This window comes from Labrus bergylta, chromosome 3 (assembly GCF_963930695.1).
Source record: "Labrus bergylta chromosome 3, fLabBer1.1, whole genome shotgun sequence".
NCBI classification, from domain to species: domain Eukaryota; kingdom Metazoa; phylum Chordata; class Actinopteri; order Labriformes; family Labridae; genus Labrus; species Labrus bergylta.
Window position 1 is genome coordinate 5833861 of NC_089197.1, and position 25490 is coordinate 5859350.

Sequence of the window (25490 nt, forward strand, 5' to 3'; positions counted from 1 at the left end):
AACACATTACGGGCATATAGTGTGAAATTATGACTAATTATGGCAATTGGTGGTAAAGGGAATCACAATCACTGTTACATTCATAAAGCTTTTTTGACCTCAAGGATCAGGGCTGTAGGCTACAGGAAGTAATAGATAATAATAATAATGATAATAATAATAATAATATAATAATATAATAATATAATAATAATAATAATAATAATAATAATAATGTAATAATAATTATAATAATTATAATAATAACAATAATAATAATAATAATAATGTAATAATAATTATAATAATTATAATAATAACAATAATAATAATAATAATAATAATAATAATAATAATAATAATGTAATAATAATTATAATAATTATAATAATAACAATAATAATAATAATAATGTAATAATAATAATAATAATAATAATAATAATAATAATAATAATAATAATAATAATAATAATAATGGATAGACCGGAAGGTCAATGTAACCTTAATGCTCTATGTACGTAGGAGTAGCCTAATTGACTAATCTCAATTTCAATTTAATAAACATCTTGAAAAAAATAGAAAGTGTCTTTGTCGGAAGTAAATTATGCTCTTGTTCATTGTTTTTCTCGCGTTGCATTCTGGTCCTTGCAGTCCATTATTTTTTTGCTCTACTTATTGTGGTTGTCAGTGCAGACTGCTTCGACACGATGATGTCTCTGGGCAACACATTGTTCGGGGAAGCTGAAAATGGAAACGGGGGTTTGTAATATTTCTTGCACATCACAAATAAATGAAAGTTAAATTAATTTCTAACAAATGTTTCCTTACAGCGCTGAGTGCAAGCCTGAACTGCAGCAGCTAGCTTAGCATGCTAACCAGCTTTCTGTCACTAGTTGCAATATATTCAGGACGTTTTAAAAAGTCAGAGTTTCTGTCTTCCAGGGAAACAGAGGACACTGTGTCCGTTTCACGGCTGTAAGCGGGTCTACACCGACACAAGCTCTCTGGAGACTCACATCAAGGACCATGAGATCCCGGCGGAGTCTCTTCCTGGTGAGCATGTGTTGATTTAATACATCTGTACAACCCTGATGTCCAAAGCATGACAGGTGTGTATTGTAATTAAAGATAAGCTCCATTGTGCCATGATGGAGATACAGTTTCTTAATGAATAGAATAGAATAGAATTACTTTATTGATCCTAAACTGGGAAATTGTGGTGTTACAGCAGCAGGTTGTCCAAACACACAATATGAGCAAAAAACACAATATTAGCAAATTTAAACACAATATAATATTAAATACAAAGTAAATAAACACTAAAAATATCAAAACTAAGAATGAGAATATATACAACCAGGATTTAACTTATCATTACTGTTTGTCCAGTGGAGAGGCTTTGACTTCAGTCTTTTTTCTGATGTAGACTGAATGTTAAGAACATTAAGTGTGTTGTGTTAGCGTCATTACCATAATGTCTCCTGTCCATACTGACTGTAAACATGAGCTTGGGTTCCCCTCCCAAATAAACAAAATAGAAGTCATTACTTCAGAAACACTGAGCCATTTTCTTCTAATTTTACAAGAATAAGCAATCTGCTTTTGTACCAAACAAATACTTATTGGATAAAAAACCAATAACAGCCTAAGGACTATACTACAGACCCTGAAGTAGACCTTCAGAAGGTCAACACTTTTTTATTTTTATTTTTTTATATTCAGGTCTTATTACAGATTGTTTTATAGGTTATTTTTTAAATGTCGCATATATTTTTTATCCCTGCACGGGTTATGTACATTTCTTGTATAAGTCTATTTTTAATTGCACAGTTTAAGTTTGATTCATCTAGAGGGATTTTTTAATTCTTTGTGGTTAATTTGTAACAAATGTTTCATGTACGTCTTTGTAACCTGCTACTGGATGCTTTGAATTTCCCTCGGGATCAATAAAGTATCTATCTATCTATCTATCTATCAGTCTATCAGTCTATCTATCTATCAGTCTATCAGTCTATCTATCTATCTATCTATCTATCTATTTATCTATCTATCTATCAGTCTATCTATCTATCAGTCTATCTATCAGTCTATCTATCTATCAGTCTATCTATCTATCTATCTATCTATCTATCAGTCTATCTATCTATCTATCTATCTATCTATCTATCTATCTATCAGTCTATCTATCTATCTATCTATCAGTCTATCTATCTATCTATCTATCTATCTATCAGTCTATCTATCTATCAGTCTATCTATCTATCAGTCTATCTATCTATCTATCAGTCTATCTATCTATCTATCAGTCTATCTATCTATCTATCAGTCTATCTATCTATCAGTCTATCTATCTATCAGTCTATCTATCTATCTATCAGTCTATCTATCAGTCTATCTATCTATCAGTCTATCTATCTATCTATCTATCTATCTATCAGTCTATCTATCAGTCTATCTATCTATCTATCTATCTATCTATCAGTCTATCTATCTATCAGTCTATCTATCTATCAGTCTATCTATCAGTCTATCTATCTATCAGTCTATCTATCTATCTATCTATCTATCTATCTATCTATCTATCTATCAGTCTATCTATCAGTCTATCTATCTATCTATCTATCTATCTATCAGTCTATCTATCTATCAGTCTATCTATCTATCAGTCTATCTATCAGTCTATCTATCTATCTATCTATCTATCTATCTATCAGTCTATCTATCTATCTATCTATCTATCTATCAGTCTATCTATCAGTCTATCTATCTATCTATCAGTCTATCTATCTATCTATCTATCTATCTATCAGTCTATCTATCTATCTATCTATCTATCTATCTATCAGTCTATCTATCTATCTATCTATCTATCTATCAGTCTATCTATCAGTCTATCTATCTATCTATCAGTCTATCTATCAGTCTATCTATCTATCTATCAGTCTATCTATCTATCTATCTATCTATCTATCTATCAGTCTATCTATCTATCTATCTATCTATCTATCAGTCTATCTATCAGTCTATCTATCTATCTATCAGTCTATCTATCTATCTATCTATCTATCTATCAGTCTATCTATCAGTCTATCTATCTATCTATCAGTCTATCTATCTATCTATCAGTCTATCTATCTATCTATCTATCTATCTATCAGTCTATCTATCAGTCTATCTATCTATCTATCAGTCTATCTATCTATCTATCTATCTATCTATCAGTCTATCTATCAGTCTATCTATCTATCTATCAGTCTATCTATCTATCTATCTATCAGTCTATCTATCTATCTATCTATCTATCTATCTATCAGTCTATCTATCTATCTATCAGTCTATCTATCTATCTATCAGTCTATCTATCTATCTATCTATCTATCTATCTATCTATCTATCAGTCTATCTATCTATCTATCAGTCTATCTATCTATCTATCTATCAGTCTATCTATCTATCTATCAATCTATCTATCTATCTATCTATCTATCTATCTATCTATCTATCTATCAGTCTATCTATCAGTCTATCTATCTATCTATCTGTAGAGAAACACTCATGTTACAAAGTCAAACTAAAACCTTGCACTCTAAACAAACTGTTGTTTTTACTGGTGAGATTTTCCTCTCTTAAATATCTACAGGTGCAGGTGTTTGGCGTTTTGCTACCTTGTATAACCCCACACTGCTGTGTTTTTCTGTTGTTTGATATATCTGTCGGCTAATAAGGACACTCTCTGTCTCTCATAGGAAAGGTTTTCCTTTGCTCCAGCATCGGCTGCGGGGGTTCTTTCCCCAACATGCTGAAGCTGATGGAGCATATGAGGCAACATCACAAACCCAACATATACTTCTTGTGAGTTGTTCCTATTTTTCTTCCTCAGCAGAGTTTCTTTTAATTGTTTTGTACAAATGTTTTAACAAAAGATGTTCATCTCGACTCATTTTTAAAGACAGTTAGTCTTTCAAATGTAGGCTAATGGACTAGTCTTAAGAACACAATTAACGATTGAGCACAATTCATCTCTACAGCTAAACACAGAGCATAGCATCAGCGGGTAAACGTTAGCATTGCTAGAAACCATCAGCCTTGGGGCCTCTGCAGGTAAATGTCCGTATGGCTGTGCTGAAGTGGTCATATTCCAATTTAACCTGACACATGTAACTTTCTCCCAGTCTTCTTGATCAGAATCAAACCGCACTCCTACAAGACTCTGTCTGTCCACTGCGCTGGTTTACATCCAGGTAGTGGAGCATGAGGCCCCGTGTCCACTGAGACAGAAAAGCGCTGGCTGTGCGCTGATAAAAGAAGAGCTGCTCGCTAGACTGTCTGTTGACAACGGGCGCTGTATGTCCGACACTGCTCCGTCACTTTGTCCTGCATTTCTTGAGATGATGAGATCGTTTTTTAACCCCTGCAGACTCGGAGTGAGGAGGATGTGGGTACAAGACACAATCCTTGGGTGGCAAAAATACGGGGAATATCGTACGTTTTGAAAAGAGCGCTGGTGACGTCAACAGCGCCTTTCTAAAAAGTGGAAAGATTTTTAACTTGAGCGGTCGCACAAAAACGACAAAGCGCTTGTAAAAAAAGACGCTGAGTGCTGCGCTTTTTCTCCAGGCGGTGGCTCTCTGCTGCGAACGCTCTCTGCTCATTGAAAACAATTAAAAATAGTCGATCAGAAAAAAACTCTCTGAGTGAGCGTTTAACTGGCATTGCGGCCCTGAATGAATCAAGACATTAATAATTAGTTTAACTGAGTAGTTATTGTGGTCGTGAATCGTAGTTCAGACTGTTTTCTTTCTCATTTCTGCAGGTGTGAGAACTGTCGCACAAAGTTACGGACCTACAAAGGCCTCCTCACTCACCTGCACACCTGTTCAAAAGTGTCACAGGGCAAAACAAAGCTGCCTGAACCGATGCCCCCCCCTCCAGCTGCTGCTGCTCCAACAGACCCGAGCATGACCCCCACAGCCATGGACCAGGACCCACCGCAGCTGGAGTCTGTGTCCTCATCCCAGCAACTTCAAATCCAAAACACGGACGGTTCCTTACCCGCTGCTGTTCCTCAATCAGAGTCTGCTGCCCCCCCTCATCTTGGTCCCCCATTCTTGCCCAACCCAGACCCCTCCCCTCCCCAGCTTGCAGCCCAGCAGCTCACGGAGGCTGCTTTGCTGCCTCAGCTCATAAACGAAGCCTCTGATATGCCTCCGTCTCTAAACCTTGAGGGGACATCAGTGGTTCCTGACGCCCCTGATACCCGGGGTCAAAACCAGGCACCATCAGGATCTCTTGAGCCTACCCAACCTGCTTCAGGATCGTCTCCTCTGTCTCCTCCTCCTTCAGCTGTCTGGAGGAAAAATCAAGGTGAGCCTCTCCTCACAACACAGCTGCACAGGTTTGTTAAAAAATAGAACTCTCTTGTTTTAGTCATTAATTTGTCTTCTCTCTCATCAGCTCAAACCTCCAGCAGACGAGTCCTTTGGGAGCACACCAGAGGGCGCTACACGTGTTTGCAGTGCGGCCACACGGTAACCAACCGTAAAGACATGAGTCAACACATCAGCGCTCAGCACAGCGGGAACAAACCTGCAGAAGACACGGAGAGCTCTGCAGCCACGTCGTAATGTGGAAGCAGAACGATGCAATGAACTTTTGGGAAGCAAATGTTTCTTTTTTGTTTTCCTCAAGAACTCAACTGTAAATGAAAGTTTCTGTCAAACGCTCTGCAACAGGTTTTGTATAAATCCTCTCTCAGTGAAGAGCCGGCAGCTGTGCTTTAAAAAAAAAAAAACATTACAAGTGACTTTTGATCAAATATGAGACAGCTGTTTTGCTCTCTGCAACGTGTCCTAAAATTGATGATACTTTCTCTTACCTTGAGATAGTTATTAACTCCATCCACTCTTCTGCTTTTGTTTTAAAGAAACGTTTATCATGTTGTGTTTCTTCACGGTGAATGTCAAACCCTAGGAAGCTGTTGCCGTTAGATGTTTGATCAGCAGACCCATAAACACAGTTTGTAAATCAAGGTAAGAACAGAATTTGAGATTTAGTATCCAACACTAATAGTACACAGTGCACTTAACTCGACTGGACAGCAGATAATAAACTCTCAGCTGACATCATGGTGCATTTGGATGTTTTTGGGTAAACATGGGATAAAACACAGCGTTTGATTTGCTGTGTGTTCTTTTTAAGCGTGTTGTATTGAATGTTTCCGTGGGAGGGGGTCCCCAGTTTCAGCCTTTCTACTGCGCCATTAAAAGAGAAACACGAGTTGTGCTTTTTAACATTTTTCCTTTTTATTGCAACAAATTAAATGAAAAGATAAAAAAGTGACCCTTCTTTAGGGGGGGCCCAAGGGATCCTGTTGTGAAAACAGCTCACAGTTTTTAAGTCTCTGAAGAAAAGTCTCTTAACTTGTTCAGCATGTGGACATTATTTTTCTTTAACCAATGTTAATGAAACAGAAGGAAATCCATTAGCTGGGGAATAATCCACGTTTGGAGCTTTTAGAGCAGGACTGAGAAATGAAATGCTTTCTGGCCTTTTTGCCCTTACTGGACAGAAAACACCGGGACGATAAAGTAGGGGATGACATGCAGCATAGGGCCAAGGTTGGATCTTAACCCAAGGCTGCTGCTGCTGCTGCTGCGGCTATCCTCTGTACATGGGGGGCACGACATAGTCGCCAGGCTATCGGCGCTCCCCCCTCCAGGACAATTTATTTGAAACAATATTAACCCTTTAAACTACAAAAATCAGTTTTAACATCCTTGGAAGTCCCTTTCTATTTCTAATTGTACGGTTGGAGAGACAGACAAAGTAAACATCCTGCTGAATTTTCCTTAATGTGATAAACACAACTTTAAGTGTCACAAGTTTCAGTCGATTTTGGGCTTGTGAAATATTGGTGCAAAGTTTAATTGTGACTGAGGGGCGAAATCCTTGTTCAGAAGCTGTGCTGATAAAAACTTCTGAACCATGTTGGGCTAGTGTGCTAAAGGAGGCTAGACAGTGGCTAAAGTCTCATGATACTAATACAGCTGATCCCTCACTGAATCATCTACTTTCTGAAATAGAAGTGCCAGTCCTGTTCTGAACCACATACTGAGTGAGAGCAGCTGAGATACATCAACTTATTTTACTGTAAGCACAGAACCCTCTTTTCTCGTGTTTCTTGCTGCCTGCAGCACTTCCCATTAGGGTTTCACACCAGAATTTGAAACTACAATAGTTACAATATCTTGTAAAATCAAGATATTGATGCCTGTTTCCATAACACAAACATGTAAGATCCAGATTCCCAAAATCATGAAAAGTTTTGTTTTTAAACTCCAGAAATGGCAACTTCTCCCATACAGTTGCTGTTTTTGAAACAGAGATGTGTGCAGTGTCAGCTGTCTGCTCTTTGTCTGTTTGAAAGACACATAAGTGTAGGTTTAGCATCTTCATGAGACGACAGAGACTTCAGAAACATCAGTATCTGCAGATCTGTGAGTTTCAATACACTTCTTGATTTTTCTCCTCAGCTTCAGTTCACAATTATGACTGAAGATCTATTTACTTTTCAAAGCTTGCAAAGATTTCATGCAAACGGTCACTTGGATCAATGTTTCATTTTGTATCACTGGGTACATATGTATCACATTCTTCACCTTTACAAGAAAGACATGGTCCAAAAAGCATGTTTTATTTGGGTCGGTCAGAATGAGTTGATACAAGCACTTGACCGTGCAGACGGTCCAGAGTTTTGGTCAGCTCAGGCTTCGCATTCCTGCCTCTACACCACACATGCTCCAGAAAAACCACCACCGACATCTCCCATCTTTTCCCTCTGTTCATTAACATTACACGCTTGCCAGACAGTGAGCTTCTTAATAATTAACACAAGACAAATACCACATAACAAGAGGTCCCACTCGATCATTTACGTGTATTATTAGACATTACCACATGCAGACTGAGATGCTAGTTCAACAAACAAATCCCATCTCATGGATGAAGGGGAGTCATTGTCAATAGATAATCTGTATTTTAAAAATACGTGGGAAGGGGCCCTTTCACATTTGTTATCATGGTTAGAAGTATTAAGACAGGTTGTTTGACATGAGGGTTTTTCTGGGGGGTTTTTTTACAAAGAAAAATGACATAATGTTGCATCTCATCCTCCTACAACCCTTCACTTTCAATCAGTAAATTTAAGTTAACAAAACCTGCAGGAAGAAATATCAGAAATTAATGTTTTAATTTCACATAATGGCAGGTTAAAAAACAAAATCAGTAAACAAGTGCATACAAAAAAAAGGATTTAGTGCTGACTGTCCAACCCCCCCCCCCCCCCACCTCGATCAGGCAATGTTGATTTTTTTGGGTTTGTTTTATTATCACAACGTTGTTCAGCTCAGTTCTCTAGAGGCTTTAAAAAAATCTCTTCTGCTCAATCGCGTACATCTTTCCTGCTGGAATCTTGCGGAAAAATAAACTGTTGCCTCTGCTCATGTTGCCCTGCAATGAAGAAAAGGACAGATGTTTAGTAGGCGTAGCGTTAAAAAATACATTTCACCACAATGAAAATCATTTCATGTAAGCTCTCCCCTTCTACCAAGAAGACAAAGTTGGGTTCATCACTTTCATTAGCATTACCCGTCTGTTCTAACTATAACACAATGAAGGACAACATGGTCTGTAATAACACTGGTTTTTGGAATGTGTAAAAATTGTCAAAAGGAACGCCTGACAGTGGATTGGATAGTGTCATGTTCAAACTGTTGATTAAAGGTCACATATTGTGAAATAAACACGTTACCATGTTTTTCTAACACATGTTTCCCCAGTCCGTCTACGAACCCCCCAATTACGAGAAAAGTCCATCCTCTCCGTCTTTTGCCTCCTTCACTTTTCAGAAAATGTGTGCTCAAACAGGCCGTTTGGAGATTTTCCCTTCATGACATCACAAAGGGCAGTAACCCCTCCCCCAGGTGGGTGACACTCCCACAGCTAGGCGTTTGTTCTGCCCATCTTCAGACGATGTCCAGCAGGGGGTGCATTTAAAAACACATGATAACTTTTTAACTTGTAAGGTCTGAATCTATGATGGCTGAAAATACATGCAGCACCATGTTGGTTGAAATGTTTTAATGATAATAAAATAATTCATTAGGGGCCTTCTGTTTGCATCATGGTCGGATCTGATGAGGTCTAACTTCAGACACGTTACATAATGTAAATGTTTGTGAGCAGTAACCGTCAGAATCAGCTGTGATTCTTGTATTAGTGACTGAAATGTTAAACCACATCAGTGTCTGGTGCGTTGTTAGCATGTATCCAGTGTGTGTACTTACCTCTCTGCTTAGATGCCTCCAGCAGTCCACCCAGGTGGGATATACAGATGCATAGGGGGGCAGGCCTCCAGCGAGTCTGTAGGAAACAGTGGAAATGTAAGTCTGCTTGATCCAATTCTTCTGAGCATTTACAACAACTAATAAGCCGACAACTCACCCGCAGTCATTGACAGCCATGAGGTTTGACACCAAGACGAATGGGTACGTGAGCATACTCGCAAAGAACTGAAGGAAAAGAGAAGAAGATCAGGAACATGTTCAAACATCAAGGAAGAGACAGACTGACAAGTGTTCAGCAGATGTTCGACACTCACCCCTGTCACAGCCTGAGAGCAGTTCTTCATTTCTCCTGTGTGACTCATCTGTACACAACAGATTAATAAACAGTGTTAGAATTCATTTCAGAGGATGGGGAGGCAGAGGGGTTAAAAGACAGGTCAGTTACAAGAAGTTATGGTTATGTCAGGGAGTGTGTAAAAGAAGTGGCTCTGGCCTTTTGGTTTAAAAAATAAACACACCCCTAGTTATGTAAGTTTATGCAAAAATCTTAAAATAGATGAGTTGTTAAAAAAAAAACATATATATATATATATATATACACCGTATTTTCCGCACTATAAGGCGCACTTAAAAGCCTTTAATTTTCTCAAAAAACGACAGTGCGCCTTATAATCCGGAGCACCTTATATATGGATCAATTGGTTAATTGGTTGATCCATACTGGTTGTACACGGCGCTCAGTGACACTGACTCGGATAATGACGAGAGGGAGCCGAGCATGTTGGATGCCGTACTCGCCCAACTGTTCAATTCGGACACTGAAGAAGAAGAATTCAAGGGATTCGTGGACGGGGAATTAACTGAAAAAGTGAGCTTTACGTGTTATACGTAACTGAACAATGTTGAGTTATGCACTAACGTTTGAATTAGCGGTATCAGACTGTGTTTCTTTTACGTGTTTACAACTGAACAAGGCTGGGAGATATTGTGAATATGCACATTAACGTTTGAACAACGTTGAGTTATTGTGAATGCACTACGTATAAAACGTAGTATATAGTATGTACCATTTAACAAGTGATGAGTGCAGGTATACATCATACAGCGATCTCTTTCGAGGCTCAGTAGGGGCCATACATAGTTTTATACGTAAGTTGAACAATTTCGAGAGTTCCTATATTGTGAATGCACTAACGTTTGATTTAGTGGTATCAGACTGTTTCTTTTACTACGTGTTTACTGAATCAGGGAAAAGTTCCCCTCCACGTTTGGGAGAAGAGTGAACAAGGCTGGGAGATATTGTTAATATGCACATTAACGTTTGAACATCGTTACCATGGGAGTGAACGGAGTTGTCAGAACGCTTAATTAAGTTTGACTTTATCTGACTGTTTTGTTGACGTTCCCTTTAGCACAGCTCCATCTAGTGGATGCATAATGCAACCCCAGTCAAACGTTTGACTGCAGTATCTTCTATTCTATGCGCCTTATAATCCGGTGCGCCCTATATATGAAAACAGTTCTAAAATAGGCCATTCATTGAAGGTGCTCCTTATAATCCGGTGCGCCTTATAGTGCGGAAAATACGGTATATGTATGTATATTTTTAGCGGGGGGGGGGGATTCCTCGGCTCTTATATGGTAATTTTTTGGCTACGATAAATCAAGATGACAAATTTAAGGCTTCAAAAGTGTATTACACAAACCAAGGGGTGAAGTCATGTTAACTATGTCCATGTCTTATATACAACCTATTGTCTACCTGGTTTTGGAAGATACAGGGAGGTCTTCAGCTGGTGTATAAAGCCCCACATACCTCAGCTACTTTTAAAAACACAGCGAGGTATATAATTTGATTTAGATTCAAACTAAATAAACATGAATAATCTGAGTCGACCGTAGTAACATTTGACTCAAATGATTAATTTCTATAATTCACATGCACTGGTGAAGAATTCAACTTGGTCAGTTCTGTCTTCTACTTTTACTTCTGTTTAATTTATTGCTGACATATCTTGATTACTTTGAGTTTGCTGCATTGATATCATTACGTTTCCTTTAGTAAGATACCTTTTTAATAACTTTCATCAGCACATCCAACAACTGATTGAGGAAATGCATTGATATTTGTATTCCTCCTCTAATGTGTGAATTTTTCTTGAAGTTTGACGTCAGTAAAGATAATTTTGTTCTTCTCTTGAAATTCATGAGTGGGTTGTGGGTAGGTTGATTGTTTTAAGAACCCTAGTCTGAGTGCATAATCACATTTAAAGTATGCATGTCATGTTTGCCATGCTCTAAGCCCTGAGCTGGTAAATGTGTCTTTAAGGCAATTTTCATTCCACTAACCAAACTCATGGACGCGACATAGAACAAGTGTATGGACTAAAAGAAAACAACAACAATATACCGAGTCATCGATGGCGTATGTATTGATGAGATGAGCCAGGAGGTTACAAATCCACAGAGACAAGACGTCACCGAGCAGGCGAGGAATCAACCCACTGAAAACAAACACAAAAAGTTAAATTACAGATTAATTTTAAGTGAGCAAATATAATCCACAGAGAAAATAACATATCTTTAGACAGATTATTTCGAGGTATTAAATTAGTTAACCACTGATCCACTCCATATTTCTCAAAGAGATCCTGCCAGTCATCTCCCTCTACTTTCTCTCTATTATTAATCATTCTCTCTTTTCTGGTTGCATTCCTGACTATTTCAAGACAGCTGCTTTTTCCCTCTCTGCAAAAAAAACATTGCTTGACACCACCGAATTAGCTCACTACAGATCAATCGCCAAACTTCCTTTCAATTCAGAAATTCTGGGGAAAGTAGTTACTCTCTAGCTTCTTAAACTGGTTGAGAAAAACATCATCCCTAAATCCAGCTTCCTCAAAAACACATCGTAAAGAAATGGCACTGCTTAGAGTTTCTATAGACATCTTAATGCGTGCAGATAAAGGTAACTATCCCATTTTAGTTTCACTTGACCTAACCACAGCATTAGATACTACTGACCAAACCATTTTAGTTGATAGACTATTGAACTTGGAGGTTATCTTGAGAACAGCTCTAAAATAGTTTTCTGTTCACCGATCTGACTTGGTTCAAACGAACAACTATGTATCTTCTTATGCTCCCCTCTTGTGTTGGGGTCCCTCAGGGCATAATCCTTGGACCAGTTCTGGTTTCATAGTATATGTTAGCACTGGGGAATCTACTAAACTCCTGTTAAGGTATCCTTTATTATTGTTATGCCGACGATACACAGCTCTACTTCTCCTTCAAGCCTAATAATCTCAATAAGCTTACAATCGTTCACAAGTATCTATTGGCTGTTACAAATTGGATGTCTGTAAATTTCCTACACTTAAATTCTGACAAGACTAAGGTCCTGGTGATCGGCCCAGAGTGCTTTACAAAAGAGGTCAGGCAGCATATTCAGGTAGAACACTTGTGTTAAAAAATAAAGATTCAAATAAGTGGCAGCAGCTCATACCAGGACTTAACCGTACAGTGCCATCTTGGATATTTGAGTGTTGCTTTGATCAGGTAAAGAAAAAAAGAAAGACAAGTACAGTCTAACTCACGCAAAGAAGCCCAGAATGCCTTCTTCTCTGTAGACTGTGACGATGGAGTCCAACACTCCACTAAAGACAAAGAGAGAGACAGAGAATGTTTTGTAATTTTTCATAATTGTCATGTCGATTATAGTTGAAATTGGTATCATAACTTTACCTGTATTTTGATTCTCTTCCAATAAATTGGACCATACATCGCAAAGTAATCACTGAAAAACAAACAGAGGGGAAAACATTTGACATTCAGAAAATATAAAAAAAACAGGTAATATAAAAGCAATCCAATGTATCACAATGGGAACAACTTGTGTGCCTTTATACAACCACTGACGAGTCTCAAGGATAATGTTGTAGTTAGTGAGTAAAAACTGTGTCAGATCTTTATGCATCTTTATGCAGATGACGCACCATGAAAAGGATGTGTGACGATGGTGGCGCAGGACCGAGCGATCATCTCTTTGGTTGTCTGTGGAAAAGATAAAATCAATCAGAAGATGTGCAGACGACCCAAAGACAGAAAGTTTGAATGATAATGATGTTGCTCTGTAACTGCTGGGTTTGTAAATGAGCAACAGTTTGCTATCAAGTTCACCATATGCACTAAATGTTAGTGATAAGACAATGTTTGAACTTGTTTCCATTGCCCCAAGCAGACAAAAAAAAAACAGTTATTGGCAAATTATGGACAACTTGTTGTGCATTATGGCTTACTTAAGCCTGACACAGAGTGTGGATTTGATCCTTCATCACTTACAATGGCTATGTAAATTATCAAGAGCCTCAAATGACCAGTTTCAACCGGAGGAAGGAGTAAAAGAAACAAATCTGTGACTATGTTATGCGTCATGACTTCATGTTTTTTTTTATTTTAATCTAAAAACATCACTGACTTCTATTAGGTTTATTTTCTAAGTTGAGGCTGTCTTTTTGTTTTTGGAAAACTAGCCGGTAGTACAAAAGGTACTCTTTTATGTGTCAGTGAAGAACTGAAGTGATCTTTCACTGCCAATTTCCACCTAGTCTGCTATTCTGTCAGAGACACGTTTGTGCTCTGCCAGACGATGTGTGCCCTCCTCACTGGGTCTGTAAATTGTGCTTTATTTTGAAATTGACCAGACGCTCTGTGCATACTCTTGTCTGACTTCCTTTCCGGCTCGATCTTTTCTGTCCAGCTTGAAGTGTGCTTGCAGCGAGCTTTGTTGAAAACAGACGCACAGCTTATTTTAAACGGAGCAGAGCGTAATGCCGCTGCGCCAGTGAACGCAGCTGTGGTGCCCGGCGCTGACGGACCATGGTGCGCACACAGAATGAGTAAAATGGCAGTTAGAGACAAAACATGATCTAGACCCTAACCACAGACGTGAGAGAGCTGCTGGACTTTAAGTCCTTATTTGTTTTCTAAGTCGAGGCCTTCCCAACAGCCCACAGGTCGTCGAGGTTGTCTCGTTCATTGAGAGATAAAAATGTCATTATTGATTATATATTAATTTGCTCTTGTTTGGTGCGTGTTGGTAGTATCTTACTGAAACTGTAAACATGTCTCACCTCGTTGACAACGTACTGTAAGGAGCCGTCCGCAGCCTTCTGCTGACCGCCCAGAACAAGAAAAGAGACAGACATTAGTATCATCTTTGAAGACTTTTTAAAAACATCCCAAAGAAGAGAGACAGGAACCGCTGGGAGGAGAGAGAGGGATATAACATCCAACAACGAGCCGAGGATGGACTTGAACCCACTGCTGCTGCAATAAGGGCTACTGCCTCTGTACATGGGGCAAGTGACATAACCACCAGGTGCCCCAATGATGATTTGTTGAATAATTGCTGTTTAATTAGTACTAAAATCATTGTAACTTTTGGAGCAAATTTGCATAAAACATTTTGTTTCCCCGATTCTTAAACTCAATTATAATTCAAGTCTGACTTCAATGGAGAACAATGCAGCCTTAGAATTGTTTGCGTTCATAAACAGACTATAAAAAGTAATTCTGGCGACCCACAAGCATTTATGAAACATATAAAATGGCAATTGTTACAGAAATTAATAAACTATGAAGGACGGACAACTATCAACACCTTCTGACAAAATGGTTTAACAGCTATTAATACAAACCACCCAGTGAATAAACCCTGTAAGATAAAGGCGTCGTACTATCTTTACTGTTTTTATGGTCGCTGCTGTTATCTAGTGTTCAAAGTGTAATCAGCGTCAGAAAGTCTTACCTGAGGAGCCCCTTGTTCCTGACATTTCTGTAAGAGAGTGAAATGTCACATTTTAAATCTGGACATGAAGACTCGGTGTGTTACCATTAAACCATGACGGGCTAAAAAAAGGACATTATCCTACTTTAAAAACATTAAAGTCATCAATGCATGCAGAACCCATTTAAATCAGATATTTATTTACATCCTTCATGATCAAACATCTCACTGGGCTTCAGAAACATTACCTCTGGATGTAAACTAACAAGGCTCGTCAAGATACTACAATTTTAACCTTCCATATGATACAAGCTCAAATCAAACAGCTCGGAAACCTTTTTTCATACCACGGTAAAAAAACATTTAAGTCCCAGGCAGCCAATATTGGCCATTTCTTGTTTACAACCACATAAAATTGCACGTTGGCTATGCTGTGGTATTGAAATGTTGCCAACATATTTGTGCAATGAAGACTTATGGTCCTTTCAGAAAAGTCACAGTTCAGTATGGAGCGCAGACTTTTCAGTAGGTGGTTCTCAGTATACTGAAAATTTCAGCATGGATAATAACTTCCGGGTTTTGTGCAGTATGGTTTGGATGCATCGTTTCAGGAAATGAGTTGTATTTTATCACCCACAATGCCGTGCGAAATGAAATGTAAAACGTCACTTCACCTGCGCCTCCGAATCAAAACAAACGAGGAGGGATGCGGGTAACTTTTAAATGTCATATTGTGTCTGGCCTACCTGCACAACTTTGCTGTGCACCACTGTGCCAATGGTGCCGGCGCAGAGCCTCGGACCGAGCCCTTTGAAGAGACCCACTTTGCCATCAATCTTGATGATGTGTTTTGCTGATATGGACAGAAAATAAAGAACAGGACAGTTTGTAAACATGGAGCTCAGCAGTCAGATCAGATCCAGCTGAAGGAGAGACACCTGTCCTGTTAAAGAAAACCATGGCTGTGTGTTCTGCAGGATACCAGACGAGCTTTATCCACACACACACACACACACACACACACAAAAATACAAATCACACATTAAGTAAATGCAAACTCCCCAAAAGTCAAAATGGTGTTTCTCTACTTTGTGACTGACATTTATTATGAGTGGTTTAATAAAAAAGGACAATTAAGAGTTTCAAAATCTGTTTTCCTTCATTCAGTTAAAAATTGTCAGATCAAAACTCAGAGCCTACAGAATGTTTTTAATGACTTTAACTTCAGGGACGGCTGTGGTTCAGTTGGTAGAGACGGTTGGGGGTTCGATCCCCAGCTCCTGCAGCCACATGTCCAATTGAGCCAGACACTTAACCCTGAGATGCTCCCGCTGCTTCGGTGTGACATTCGATGTAAAAGTGCTTTGAGTAGTCAGAAGACTAGAAAAGGACGATAGAAGCTTTAAGTCCAGTTTGTTTTTGACAGACATGAACGATACGCCAGCACATTGGTGGCAGGTTGATTTTCCACTCTGATCATCAGTGGGTACGAGCAGCATGTTAACATACAAAGCAATGCATCAGCAAAAGACAAGAAAAAGGTCAAATTCCTCACAAGTAAAGTTTTATAAAAGGTCTCTGTACTGATGTTTTAGGAGCAGAAAAACACACTAAACAGGTTTGTTCAACATCGTGAACACAAACAAATGCATTTTGGTGACAAACACTGAATGTAAACAAAACTTAAGTTTGCTCAAAGGAATCGTCCACAGGGCACATTAAGGGGGGGGGGATCACAACTCAAGACACTTCCCTGTCTATTACAGTACATACACAAATATTTTATTGGTCTATTTCTAGGAGTAAAATGTGCCCACGCACACAAAAAAAAAATTGCAGTTATGTTAACACAACATCAGCGATTGTAGTCACAGCTTTGAAAATACCGACCCGACATCTTACAGCCCATCTGTTCTGAATAGAGCGGCGTGCTGCTGTGGATCCATCTGATTCAAACGGCTACATCAATAAATATCAGACTAATTTCTATTATCGTTGGTTATACTTGTTGATGTGAATATTAAGCTGTGGTTAACACTCTTCCCCATTCTTCCTCATTTTATTATCGTTATTGTTCTGTTCAGGTGGAAGAACTCGGTTTGTAACCTGCGACATCTCAGTCCAGAGAGCATCTCCACCCACAAGGCCCGCTACACCACAACAGCTTTTTCCCTGCTGCTGTGAGACTTGTAGCACAGGACAGTAAGATGGGAAGGAAGTACCTCACCCCACACCTCACAGACTAAATGGACAGCTGACCACCTCACAGTGCAATACAAGTGTGACACATTAACCTTAAAAACAAAAAACAGTGCAATTATTTTCATTTCATTTCGTTCCCCTTTGTTATTTTTTTGTATTATATATGTGCTTTAATACAGTGTATAACTTCTGTACAGTTTATTTTAAATCACTTAGCTGTTACAACAACTTGTTTATTTTTTTTGTACTTTTCTACTCTTTTTTTCTTACAATGCTATTCTATCTTATATATAATTTTAACTTTTTTTGTAGAAGCTGACTCAGGGAGAAACGCACAAGAATTCCAATGTACCTGTACTGTCCTGTACCTGTGCAAATGGCAATAAACATCTATTCTATTCTATTCTGTTATAGTTAGCAGTGTTAATATTAGACTGATGAGTTGTTTATCATACTTATCGTTTTGGAATTATTATTGACATTGTCGCCATAAATCTGTAACAATCACTGATGTCGTTGCTCTGTATGTTTGTCTCTATCTGCGTCTCCACTGTTACGTTGATAGATGTTGCCAAGTGATTTACTCGTGGTGAATTAATGTTGGTTCTTTGTCAACAATATAAATGGACTTGAGCTTCTACCGCGCTTTTCTCGTCTTTCTGCTTAAAGCGCTTTTTTGACGTCACACGTCCCACCTGCACATTCACACCCTGACGGTAGAAGCTGCTGTGTAGTGAGACCATCACAAGTAACTCATCTCATTCATACGCCACCGACGAAGCAGCGGGAGCAGTTCTGGGTTTCCCCGAGGACACATCGGACGTGTTTCTGCAGGTTGCTGGGGATCGAACCCTCGACCTTCCAGCTGAGAGACGACGACTCTACCAACTGAGCCACAAACAAAGGGAACAGTCTGCTCTCTTTGTAAAGCGTCTGTGAGATTTGTTATCAGTAAACTGACTGAAGTGAAGACGTGTCTCGTTATTATTATTTTTACAGTTTTGAATAAATGTCCCAGACACTTTCAGTACGAGCCAAAGTAATGATCAACCTTTAGGAGAAATCCTTCCTGCATATTATCCCATATACTCTTTTGTAAAGCGTCTGGAGATAAAACTTGTTATGAATTGACGCTATACAAATAATGATTGATTGATTGATTACAGCATTTCCATTTCTACCAGCGTTAGAAACAAAGTTGCCACTTTAAAGAACAAAAAGCGAGACCAGCAAAGGTTATGAAGACACGCGCCTGTCTGCCCTCAGATCAGTACTGTTATAAATATTACATATCTATTGTCTGTGATGGACTCACCATAAGCAAACAGTCCGGGAAGCTGGTACACTTGTCTGCCAAACAGGTTCCTGCCCAGGCTTGGAGGGAGCGGTTCATGTCCTACCTAACCACCCACACACACACACACACACACACACACACACACACACACACACACACACACACACACACACACAATAATAAAAAAGCTGAAGTGATTCTCTTTGTGCACTCTCAGACTTCCTGCTTTCTGTTTCTATCTGACGCCTAAAGTCAACTTGTTGTTGCCAGTTTTGGCTCAAAGCTTTCCTCGGGTTTATTCAGCCTTCACATAAGAGAAGGGAACTCATCCTGGCTTTAAAACAAGTTTGAGGACGCAGGCTAAATGATTAACATTGACTTTAGCTGGTTAGCAACCTGCTGCTAGTGTTAGCTTTAGTGGGCCAAAGGGCAGCAGTATGTTAATGACCAGGGTCCATGGATACTGTGCTCGACCTTTCAGCTGCTTTTAAACAAAGCCCCTGTTTGTGTTCATCTACCAGTAATGGGTGATAAATAAGTGTGTCACTTCAGGAAATGGTTGTGAAATGCAAAAAAGGGTCGCAGGGGGAATTACACAGGAGGCAGCAGAAAACAGCTGATCGGCTCACTGGTGTGTTTCTGCTGCAAAGTTGTGCACCTAGAAAGTACAATTTACGTCTTGTGAAGGCAGTCTCCTGACAGTTCAGTATGTGGGTGCAGAATGCATTCATAAAACTGTCAAAGTGACATTGCATATCAATGCAGGGTGGACTGTAATTCGGTTATCAGACGTCGCTTCCGCCCACTACAGAGTGTTTTACACACAGAAGGTCACAGGGACAACAGACGGGTCCATAATGAAGCTCTTATTCTGATCGCTGCACCTGTTTCTGTGAGGTTTCAATTAAAGCCGAATTAAAGAGTACATGACCAGGAATCACAGCAGACTTAGTGTCAACCCTTACACCAGCCGTCCATTCACTGAGAAGCAACACAACAATACACTGCGATATTTCCAATGAGGTTTGACAGCTGCCTCTTCAGGTGACCACCGAGCTGAGTGTTTCACAAAGGAGGCAGCTCCGGGACCTGGCACGTCTTCGCATCGTTTGCATAAACACCTGGCCTCTTACCTGGATCAGGACTTTTATGTACATCAGAGGGTGGGAGAGGACGGTGAGCCCTGATCCCAGCAATACTTGGCCACACGTGTCCGCCATTTTTGGAGAGCCAGGGGAGACAGGAAGCTGTTTTTTTTTTTTTTTTTTCCTCGTCTTGCGTCAGAACAGCCGAAAGCGCCCATCCGTAATCATGTTATAAAGGTACCGCCATCTAGTGGTTATAGACGGTACAGACACTCTGCTTGACAAGACAGCACAATATTATGAATTGAAAGTCGCATAAAAAATAGAAATAAAAAGGTAGAATAAAACAAGTAATGCTTGACTGAGATTCATAAAACGAAGCATTTTTGTTTTCATTTATTTATTCATCCCCCCCCCCCCCATACATATATATTAACCCGAAAAAAAGATTTAAAGAATACCCCTAGATCAGGGATGGGCAACTTTGGTCACAGCAAGGGCCACAATCATTTAATTCTGACTGCCAGAAGGCCAAATTGTAGAATACAAAAACGATTCCAATCAATTATGTCTCAAATTTAACTCAACATATACCAGTGATCAAATATTATTATGGACATATTTCTGGTTTTCATGATTTCATGGCAGATTTTGTCATGTTTTCTTCATGTTTCCAATTAATTGATATTTAAAAATTTACCTGAGGGCCACGTTGAGGGTTGATGGGGGCCGCATATGGCCCCCGGGCCACCAGTTGCCCACTCCTGCCCTAGATGAATCAAAATTAAACTGTGCAATTAAAAATAGACATAACCTGTGCAGGGATAAAAATATTTGTGAAATTTAAACAAGAACCTTTAAACAGTTGAGGAAAAAAATCTGTAATTAGACCTGAATATAAAAATAAAAATAAAAAGTGTTGACCTTCTGATTTGTGTTGTTTATATATGTAGCAATGTTTAAAAAAGCAGATAGTGCAAAATTATCAAAAAACAGACATTAAATAACAGGCAGTGCAAACATTAAATTAAAGGTGCGATTTAAATAATTGAGGTAATCTTGAACATCAAATGTAAATAAAGAAGATTATAGCCATAGGCTAATTTCCATCTGTAGTCCCTTGGCAGGTTGGTGATAAACAGGTAAACAAAGTTACATAAAACCACAATGACAAGCAAAACCAATACAACAAGTAATGACCAAACAAATCATATAATTCTGTCCAAAAGTTGGTAAAATTTGAAGGAATTAATGACCATCATCAAAAGTAACAAAATCTTGGCTGTTTGCTTGTAAGTTTATAGTCTCTGAACATGTTGTTTTTCATAATGACACACAAGTAATACCTAGGCAGCAGCATTGTCTGTATAGGTTAAAGGCGTTGGTTGAAATGTCTCTTTCTTTTCACTTGTTTGGCCTGTTCCTCCAGTTGTAGGTCCCCCCCATTGTTGTTGTGGATCACTTGCTTCCATGGACCTGCCTGACTCAAACTAACAACTATTAATATCAGTTTTCCTTTCAATATTGTTTTTATAGCTGTAATGTTAATGTAAGAGTTGTTCGGCTCCAACAGCTTTATTTACCATTATCTGCCCTCAATGAAAAATAAAATAAAAAGACATGCACATCCCCTCAGTGGGTGCTGGATCCAAAAAACACGAGTAGGTAAGGAAAGCAAAACAAGATCTGCACACCGAGGAGTTCCCGATTGAAGGATTTATCAATCGTTTGCCCGAAACGTCACTTAATAAATCCTTCAAACCGGAGCTTCTTGGTGTGCGGATCTTGTTTTGCTTACATTATCAACCCTCCCCACATTAACCATGTTATAGTTGTTAATGGCCTTGAAATATATTAGACTTGTTGACTTGCTATATTTATTATATCAGTTAATAATCATTACGTTTCTATTCCTGCTAATAAAAGGTTTCTTGTATTGTTCATGTTTTTGCTGCCATTGTAGCCATAAGTCTGTATTATCTGTTGTTGTTTTTACTCTGTTTGTTATTTCTCTGTTTGTCTGTCTCTGTCCATCTCTCTTTGTCTTTCTTTCTCTCCTTCTATCACATTCTCTGCACACACAGTTGCAGCAGATGACTGTTCAACATGATTTCCGTATGTGGTTTCTGCTGGTATAAGAAGGTTTTCCTTGACACTGTTGCCAAGTGCTTGCTCATGGCAGTTTATGTTGGTTCCCATTCAGTCATTTTACAAAGTTTGTCCTGGATGACTTCATCAAAACTGTCAGCTGATGTTCCTCCTGAGCATACTTATACTACAATTTCATACCTCAGTGACACCGAAGACATTCTCAAGCAGTTAAGTAAAGTGATCATTGGAAGAGAGTGAACCAGAAAACGCACTGCATTGAGATGTGTCCTCACCCTGACTCGTGACTTTGGAGTTCCTGCCAGCTCAAAGTGAAACCACTTCTACATTCAACCATCTACATTGGCTGTCGCTCAGTAGGCAGTGTGGGTCGTCTCGTCTCTCAAGAGATCACCTGCAGCCACATGTCCGATGTGTCCTTAGAGCAAGACACTTAACCTGCTGCCTCCTCAGCGGCGTCTTAATGTGTATGAATGGGATTAGTTAATACTGATTGACACAGCAACCTCTGCCATCAGTGTGTGAATGGGTGTAAATGGGCAGGGGTGACCTGCGGTGTAGAGGAGCTTTGAGTCGTCAGAGAGCAAGCGAAACGCTATACAAGCTCAAGTCAAGTCTATTTATCAGTGTAATTTGGATAGATCAGTGCATTCAGACAACCAAAACAATCTCAGAGTGAAGACGCATAGACTACAACTGCACAGCTGTGTTAGGCATTGATCTCTATGTGTAAGACCAAGGGATGCTTTATGCAAAAGTTAACCTTTGAAACAAACTGTGAATCAGGATGAGCCGGACACAACATGAATGTCTGCTGAATGATTCTTTGTCCTCAAACCATTTACTGTATAGGAAGTAGTCCTAGGCCTGTTCGGTGTCTCTTGCTGCCATTGAATACACTTTTTTGTATCAGACTCTGATCATCTCCAGTGGTTTTATTTTTTAGTAAAAGTCTGACTCCATTCGTTTTCTTCTGAGATGTCTTCAGATGCTGGACAACAGACTCTGAATCTACATATTGCCGAAAGTGGAGTCTCTACCATCTCAAACTGTGCCATTAATGAAGGAATAACACGAGGATGCTGTGTTATATTCAGGTAAGTTTTAATGAAAGATCATGGACTGATGTGCTGATCAGATCGGTGTCTGTTGTTAAATACTGTAAACACAAGGAGATGATGTTTCCTCTGATCTGAACTGGCTTCTTCTGTAACAAAGAACAACAAAGAGGACATTAGTATGATGTTTAAATTACACCTATATAGGAAGGCAGTGTTAGTGACTATATGATTGAATATTTATCCTAAAGGGCACAGGAAGACACTCACAGCACTTGTAGAGAGTGTTGAGCCTGGCTTTGTCATTGCTGCTCATCTCCTTAGCATTACCAAAGGACACGTTGGGGTTAGGGATGGGCAGCATGGTGGGCTTGTTGTTCTTGGAGAAGGCGTACCTACAACAGGACACAGAGCAGTTAAGACTAAACTAAGGCACATTGTGAACACACACACACACACACATACTGTATGTTTGATGAAACACGACGGTGCTGAGGTGAAGCCAGTCTCACTCACTTGTGGTACTGCATGACAGAGTTGTAGTCGTAGCGAGTGCCCTGGTTCAAGGTAGCGATCTTCCTGAAGTTGTGTTGCATACCTGAAAACAACAGAAATAAATGTAATATTTGTTTGGTATGAAGTCACTCTGACTCTGGACAGAAAGGAGTTCAGCTCAGCTGCTTGAGAAAGAGTTCAATAAGCTTCAGAGTGTCAATGTGTCAATTCAGCTTTGTGAATAAAAAACAGCCTCCTTACTAGAATCAACATTCTGCAGCAGGACTTGGATGTGGTTGTCCCTGTCAGAGCGGGTCTGTTCGTGGTTGAATCCCAGAGCGTGGAGCAGCTCATGCTGGACGGTGCCGTGGTAGAGACATCCACTACGGGCCAGAGACACCACCTGCTTTCCACCACGGCGGCCAACGTAGGACCAGCAGCTGAACGGAGACAGAATTAGTTAAAGTACACTGACGTCTGACAGAAGCTTAAATGTAGCAGAAGTCAAGTATATCCTCTGAAAATAACTCTGTGTCATGACTGTCTACAATGAGTGTGACACCTGAGTCCCACTGTCTGTGATGCTTTCAGAGCTTTCCAAGCCATAGCTACACTTTGTTTATATCGCCGGGACGGCCGGCTGACTCCTCCCCTCGTGTATGAAAGTTATTTAATTGAGGGACTAGAGAAAAGAAGAATAACATACTGTACTCATTGCTTAACTGTGTTTCTAGATCACGCTCATTTCAGGTAAATTTACATGCAGTGTGAAGATGCGAGCATAATAAAGATCGCTAGCATTAGCGTGCTAACACAACAATGCAGGGCAAGTTGTTTTGGTTTCATGCTGGTGCTCAAGGGCGACATCTGCTGGATCAAAAAGTCGCAAATTCTTCCTTTAAGGAACTCAAACTACTCATTGGTAACTTTCGTCTTTTTTTACCCGTTCTGAGACTCGATTTGCAGCCATTCGCGGTCGTCGCTTCTGCTGGGCCTGAAGCGGATGCAGGAGAAGGAAGAGAAGGACTCCAGTCCACGAGTGATGATGGCCTTTTCACGAGAGGCTGGAGGGTACAAAACACACAACATACACTCAGCATCAAAAGAACAACACAACACCATATTCTTTCAAATAAAGACATAATAAATATTACTTTCAAAGTCATTGCAGGAAGAACATAATCATTAAACACATTGCAAATGCTCCTTCATAAACAACAAAGTGACAAACCATGACAAGATTATGTTTTATATATTAACACTCAGCATTTGAAATGTTCGCCTAGGAGTCTTTAAAACAATGCAAGCAATGCATTCAAACTTTTTCAATTATATGAACCCTTAGCTAACCGTTAGCTTACATCAGATTAGTTACTTGATTAAGTGTCAGCAACGAGGTTAGCTAGCAATTGCTGACAAAGGAAAGGGCTTGGAAAATGTTTTAAGTAAAGATCTTGTGGTGAAAAAGAAAAGCTCCTCTCTTCTATGAAAAATATTATGGATTGTCCACTTTTTTAGGTCATTCATGTCACGACTTTAGGAGACCAGACTGGTTACATTATTAACAGTTAGTAGTAACTGCACAGCTAATTGTTTGAAAAGTCGCTGTTTCAACAAGCTGCTTTCAAAGTGAACATTTCTGGATAAAGTCAGAACTTATGTGGGCCCTGGGCCTCTGTGTGACACTTACAGAAGTGGTTGGTGATGTAATAAGGAATGTAGACCTTCCCATCAGTCCACTTGCCCCACATGCAGCCGCGGCTGGTGCATGGGTCGGCGTTTCTCTCGGCCTCTGAGTCGATGGCGATGTCTCCTTCAATCAGATTGGGCTCATCGACAGAACGGACTGAAACACATCATACAGCTACTTTAAAACCTGCTGAGGTGCTGCTAATAACAGAAAACATGAAGAACACAGGGACACAAGAAGATCACACTTACTCAGATTACTGTTGGCTCTCGACAGACGTTCAGAGACAGACAGCTCTGAGTCCTCCTCTGTAGTGACAGCAACAACAACACAGTTTGATTTTGTACACAGATACAGTAGTCACAGAACAGTGCAGGTCAGTACAATAGGTGTGATCATTAGAAGACATTACCTGCCTGCAGGTTCAGTGTAGAGTCAGGG

General features: G+C 39.5%; 3 protein-coding genes across 5 annotated transcripts in view; 1 reads left to right on the forward strand and 2 right to left on the reverse strand.

The window, feature by feature from the left end:
- LOC110005219 (low choriolytic enzyme-like) overlaps nt 1–25490 on the reverse strand; it is a 208211-nt gene that overhangs the window by 182139 nt on the left and 582 nt on the right. The window contains exons 3-9 of one of the 2 annotated variants that reach the window (XM_065952527.1): nt 25301–25360; nt 25050–25205; nt 24303–24423; nt 23621–23799; nt 23381–23462; nt 23135–23259; nt 22894–23013 (exon numbers count right to left, since the gene is read on the reverse strand). In XM_065952527.1, the coding sequence (XP_065808599.1) occupies nt 23012–23013; nt 23135–23259; nt 23381–23462; nt 23621–23799; nt 24303–24423; nt 25050–25205; nt 25301–25360 (725 nt within the window). In that variant the 3' untranslated portion in view covers nt 22894–23011. Of the gene's footprint in view, nt 1–22893; nt 23014–23134; nt 23260–23380; nt 23463–23620; nt 23800–24302; nt 24424–25049; nt 25206–25300; nt 25361–25490 lie in introns of those variants that run through there. The other variant, XM_065952528.1, reaches the window with a different exon arrangement.
- Nucleotides 629–6103, forward strand: znf414 (zinc finger protein 414). Its single transcript, XM_020654477.3, has 5 exons — nt 629–740; nt 924–1034; nt 3728–3833; nt 4795–5345; nt 5436–6103. The coding sequence occupies exons 1-5, from the start codon at nt 689–691 to the stop codon at nt 5603–5605; spliced, it is 990 nt and encodes a 329-aa protein (XP_020510133.2). The 5' UTR covers nt 629–688; the 3' UTR covers nt 5606–6103.
- mtch2 (mitochondrial carrier homolog 2) lies at nt 7654–19890 on the reverse strand. Of its 2 annotated transcripts, none has more exons than XM_065952525.1 (13): nt 19746–19890; nt 18631–18715; nt 15860–15966; nt 15135–15161; nt 14458–14496; nt 13321–13378; nt 13070–13121; nt 12922–12981; nt 11736–11829; nt 9640–9687; nt 9483–9550; nt 9326–9401; nt 7654–8489 (listed from the first exon to the last, which is right to left on the reverse strand). In XM_065952525.1, the coding sequence occupies exons 1-13, from the start codon at nt 19830–19832 to the stop codon at nt 8403–8405; spliced, it is 888 nt and encodes a 295-aa protein (XP_065808597.1). In that variant the 5' UTR covers nt 19833–19890; the 3' UTR covers nt 7654–8402. The 2 variants fall into 2 exon arrangements, with proteins under 2 accessions (XP_065808597.1, XP_065808596.1); XM_065952524.1 differs by having other exon boundaries at nt 14458–14499.